Below are 5523 nucleotides of genomic sequence, written 5' to 3' on the forward strand. Positions count from 1 at the left end.
GGGGCATGTATCTGAAGCCATGAGTGTTGTATGCTTGTGTGAATATCTGAAGAATGAGCCTGAAGAATCCAGTCCCCAAAACCAGTGCAGCCATTCAGAATATTGATGGTTAGTGTTCATTCTGTGCGGCCCTCAGCTTCCTCCAGGAACCAGATCACCGATGGGTGTGAGAGGGGAGGAGGTGTGAGGCAGAGCCTCAGTCGACATAAACATCCAGGAAGGTTTCGGATGAAAACGTAGAGAAGGCTCCAAGCAGCAAAGCAGGGAAGATAAGGAAGGGCAGGAGAAAAAGCGTCTTACTCCTCCGAGAGCGGAACAAAAAAAAAAAATCTATCCTTATAAATCCTTTACAGTCAGAAAGCCTGTTCATTTCCCTTTTAAATGGTGCCACATTTGTAAGGAACATGCGTTTGTGGAAATAGCAGTAGAGCTGATTATGTGGGTTGTTTGCATGAAAATAGTGCCAAACCTTCTCTGTCAAACAGCTTGTTTTATTGTTACTATTTTGCTTTGAGCTTCTAGCAGGTGCTGCCAATCAGCCTGCAAGATTTATTGTCAGGAAGCGTTGTTACAACAAAGAAATAATCTACCAAACTATAATTTCCTTATGTTTTATGATAATTTTAGTTTTGAGTTTTGTTGGTGTGCAACTGTTGGGAGTCTCAGTTACGTGTTTCAGGACAAATAGCAACGTTAATTTGACTTAAAAACCCTTTGTTTTGTAAAAAGGCCTAAAACGTATCAGGCATTCAGACCTCATTAGTCGACCCGATTATTCATGTCTGTCTGACATTTGCACATCAGGTTCTCATGAGCATTTCAGCCGTCAGTTTACTCATAATTTCTTATCACACAGCTCATATTGCTTTCAGTTGACCGCACATGAATACTCATCAATTCAAAGGTTGCAGAGTTAGTTTCCTTGCAGTGTTAGCTCAACACTCAGATAACAGTGGGTTTGTGTGTTGATCCATGCAACAATTGGTCAGTATCAGATAATAATCAAAGTATTAAAGGATTTGTTTGTTCCATTTACCAAAGAAGCTTCTTGCCTTGATTAAAAATTATGTTTATACAAAAAGTAAAAAAAACACAAAAGGCAAGCGGCCAAGAAAAAAAAAGAACCTGAAGGCAAACAACAGAGTTTAATGTAACCTTATTTTACTATCAATAAGAAAAAACTCAAACTGATCAATGATTTTTAATCTGAATCTGTTTTAAATCATTGCTCAGATTATTACTCCTATACTTCAGACTTTGGTTTTGCTCGTTATGTCTCTTGTTCACTTTTAGAAGCACCTTAAAGATTGTTGAATGCATGGGTTCTCAAGCCATCTGGTTCTGGGGACCCCTTACAAGGGCGAAAAAAATCCAGGGACCCCCCTCATAAACTCCATGCTATTTTAGAAGACAATTTCTTGTCATTTCAACCCCTAAATGCCATGGAAATATGTATTTTTATTAAGTTTATTATGTTTGTTTTATCAGTTCAATGTTCTCCATGCATTTTTAAAAACAAAAACCAAATTAACATTTTAGTAAAAAATTTTGAGGACCCCAAGATATCTCTCGCAGACCGCTGGGGGTCCAGGGACCCCAGTTTGAGAACCTCTGCATGTCCAACAAAAAGATCTTCATGGAATCTTTCAGGTTTTACAGATTTTGCAAATTTACAAAAGAAATATCTTTAGGAAACCAGATCACTTTTAAACCACGGCGCCCTGGTCAGCTTTATTGTGACGTGGATTTTATTCCCTGTTCTCCCCTGGAGATGGCCCGGAGGACGTGGTCCTGGTTCAGACGTGCTCTGGGGGTTCGGCTGTGCTCCCCTGTCACAGCCCGAACGGGGAAGGCCTGGCCGTGGAAGGTGTAAGTCTGAAGAGGCGAAGGGAGCGAGGTGCCACGGAGGTGGTGTACGACTCAAGGCAGCGGCGGCACCACGGCGGTGCCGGGTTCCCCGCTGAGAGGGTCCAGCTGTCCTCTGCGCTGGGCCCCTCTGGCATCACCTACAATGTGACCCTGCAGCAGCTCCAACCGGAGGACAGTGCCCTCTACAGCTGCCGGCTGCTCCTGCGGGGCAGACCCGACAGCAGCACCCGTCTGGGGCGACGGGCGTTCTTTGTGTCTGTGCAAGGTGGGTCACACAGCAGCAGGAGGAAACCAAGATTTGACCAACTTTGTGTTTCCYTTGTCCCTTCTGTTCTGCGGCCAGTCCACAGCGGTCCGTCACAGCTGGCTTCTACTAACAAAACTGCCTATGAAGGGATGGTTCACTTCTAAAGGTTMCAAACAATTAATATCTTACCTGTTGTGGACAGCTCTCTGAATAATCCAAGTTCAGAGAAACTGAGTTTGAATCTGAGTTAATGTACGTTGCTGTAATTTTAAAACTGTGAATGGACATTTCAAGGAAAAATGCTTTGAATTCTTTAATTGTTGAATTATTTGGCCCCAGATAATATTGATCAGGATGCAAGAGTTTTAAAATATTACTTGCATAAACAGAAATGAGACAGAATAGCTTTTAATTTATCAGTCTAGTCAGAATTTTTTTTATTTCTCCAAACTGGGGTCACTCAAAAAGCTATCTACAACAGGTAAGATACTAATTCTTCATAAACTTTAATACTTTTGGCAGAGAAACGGACCTCCGCTCTCCTAAAAGTCCAAACAGAGAGAGTTGTGGGCAAAGATTATTATCGTAATCTTCATCAATATCTCTCCACTTTGTTTTCTGAAAGTCAAACCGCCCCATTTAGCTTATTGAGAAACTTTTCCACACATTATCAGCTCATCTGAAACGGTCTGAGGTTTATCAGTACCTTGTTATTAACATTGAGTCATTGTGCCGGTGCGCTTATCTTCCACTAACAGTCACCACATCCTGTTTCACTGTGTTTAAGTCTGAATATTTCTGTTCGGTCAACGGTTTGCAGAGTTCCTAATCTTCATATCTCACAGAGAAACCTAACTGCTGTCCCTTCAAAATAACAAAATATTCAAACTGCAGGCCTAAAAAGTAGGAAGGAAGTTTTGTGGTTTCTGCTTGACTTTGCTGTCGTACGCAGGCCATTGTTGTGCTTCTGTTTCAGCATCTTCTCCTGATCTTTGTTGTGCTTCTCTGCAGGCGACCCGTGCGGCTGCCACAACCACGACGCCCTGCTGTACGCCCTGTCGGGCGCCGTGGCCCTTCTCCTCGTGCTCCTGGTCGGAACCGCCGTAAAGCTCAAAGTGAGTTGTCTCTCCAGGATTCAGTATGCCACTCTGACACTGAGCACAAACAATCGGAGCAGAAAACTATGGCAAGCCGAAAGTGACACTAAACGGCCACTTTTACAATGCGTTAAACTAAAAAAAACACAGTTTTTTAAGTTTAATGCGTTTTGTAAAGTGGTGATTTGTGGCGCTTTGGGCTTTCCATAAATAACTGAGCAGATTACTAMGAAAACAGCACCTGCTCGCTCGGAGCGTGGCAGAAAGCTCCTCCCCAGCTTACCCACAAAACCCACACGGTTTCACATGTTCTGCTGCAACKTGTCAGCATGTTTTTCTTAAAATTTAGTGGGGACAGTTATTTACCATCTCTTATTTTAAAAAAATAAATTTTAAGTTGTGCTAAAACCCCGATGCTTTTGTTACACATCAAAAACAAGTTTAGCTTGTTAAACGTGAAGGGGTCAGGGTTGCATTGACAAATGTACGAGTAGAAAAAAAAAGAGACACGTTGATTTTTGACACAGGAAATCAAGATGTCTCAGCTTTGTTTGTTTCCTTCACTGATTTGTTTTCCGTCTCGCTGGGTGCCAGGTCGCAGCTCGCCGCCGTGACCCCTCGCAGCCCCAGCCGCCCATCTACGAGGAGATGGTGGGGGTGCAGTCTCCCAGCCAAAAACTGGCCTCGCTGCACTTCGAGGATGCCGTGTACAAAAACGGCCCGGGGAGGAAGAAGATCACTCCTGGGAACCATTACGAAAGCCCCAGCAGCGCTCTCTTCCCCCGGACCGAGTCTCAGAAATAAAAGTGTTTGACCTTTTCTGACCACCAATGTTAACAACCCGACTGCCTCACACTCACAGGACCCCCTTACTCTCTTCTTTTTTATTTTTGTCCAAAAATGTACATTTTGGTTGAGAAAACTATTTTTGTATTACTATCACATAATAGTATTATCGGCGTACAAAATCATACCTCAATATTAAGTTGAAATATACAAAATTATGCAAAAATATTAAGACGAATCAAATCTTTAGATGATTTCCAGCTGTGCAAAGTAACTGCATTAAAAAATGCTAAAATCTGTGGATTTTATTTTGATTTATTGTGCTTTCTGTCAAGTTTTGTGTAAAAATAAACTTAGATGATTTCAGATGATAAACACACAAGCAGACCCTGTTTCTTGGCACTATGAACAGCTCATTACGTTTTACTGTGAAAGCATCCAGCTGTGAGACGATTTGTGGTTTTAAGCTGATTCATTCTGAGAAAGATTTTTTCTTTATTACTTCTGCTTTGAGCAACCAGTTCCAGTTTTGATGGCAAAAATATCTAACAAGACGATCTACCGTCGTTGGTATTAAATTAATTCACTTTGATGCTCAGAAGAGAACATTTAGAGCCAAGTTGTCGTCGCTGCACAATGAAAACTGCCACAAACACAGCAGGTACAACAGCAGTAGAGAAAAAAAAATGTTTTCACACATTGAGCTTTAAAATATTTAACCATTACTGTATTTTCATTATGTTGACCAGTGGTGGGCACAGTTCCCCTAAAGCACTAACAGGGAAACTAATTTTCTGATTAGTGCTTTAGGGCATTTGCCACTTGCTAAATTTAGAAGCACTAACTGAGGTTTTTAAATGCTATTGACCAACATTGTTAACAGCTGAGGGTGAAATATGTCACATTTTGTTCATGTGTCAGTCTTCACTAGGTGACATTTTGACAATAAATGAACTCCAATAAGTTTTAAGAGAGCAACATGGCAATAAGTGACTCATGTCAACTGATTTTAGTGCTTTAGAATTAGCTTTTGCTAAATTTTTCAGTGCATTAGTGCTTTAGAATTAGCTTTTGCTAAATTTTTCAGTGCATTAGTGCTTTAGAATTAGCTTTTGCTAAATTTTTCAGTGCATTAGTGCTTTAGAGTTAGGGGACCTAAATATTTGAGTTAGTGTTTTAGTGTTAGTGGAACTAGTGCTGCCCACCACAGATGTTGACACTTTGTTTTTCCACTATCTCAATTTGCCTTTCAAGAACAAATCTTAAACAACCCATTAAAGGAGACACCAATCAGTAACAGACAAGAAAATTTGTAATTTATTAATATAGTCTGAAAGAAGCTCCATTATTCATGGAAACATTTTTTTCCAATGCATGTTTTTAACAATCACATTCTATGAGGAAAACAAAAAAAGAACATTAAAAGCCACAACTTTGCATTTCATTTACAGACATTTTTCCTTAATGTTTTTTTTCAAAGTGTAGAGAAAGGCAAAGGCAATACCCCCACTCCCTAACCCACCC

At 40.8% G+C, this 5523-nt stretch overlaps 1 protein-coding gene across 1 annotated transcript in view; it reads left to right on the top strand.

Annotated features, from left to right (window-relative positions):
• cd7al (cd7 antigen-like) overlaps positions 1–4378 on the top strand; it is a 6980-nt gene extending 2602 nt beyond the window's left edge. The window contains exons 3-5 of the mRNA XM_014004968.1: positions 1772–2134; positions 3128–3231; positions 3808–4378. Coding sequence (XP_013860422.1) covers positions 1772–2134; positions 3128–3231; positions 3808–4017 — 677 coding nt within the window. The 3' untranslated portion in view covers positions 4018–4378. The remainder of the gene's footprint in view (positions 1–1771; positions 2135–3127; positions 3232–3807) is intronic.
• The last annotated feature ends 1145 nt before the right edge of the window (positions 4379–5523 follow it).

The sequence above is a fragment of the Austrofundulus limnaeus genome, unplaced genomic scaffold (genome assembly GCF_001266775.1).
Source record: "Austrofundulus limnaeus strain Quisiro unplaced genomic scaffold, Austrofundulus_limnaeus-1.0 Scaffold27, whole genome shotgun sequence".
Taxonomy (NCBI): domain Eukaryota; kingdom Metazoa; phylum Chordata; class Actinopteri; order Cyprinodontiformes; family Rivulidae; genus Austrofundulus; species Austrofundulus limnaeus.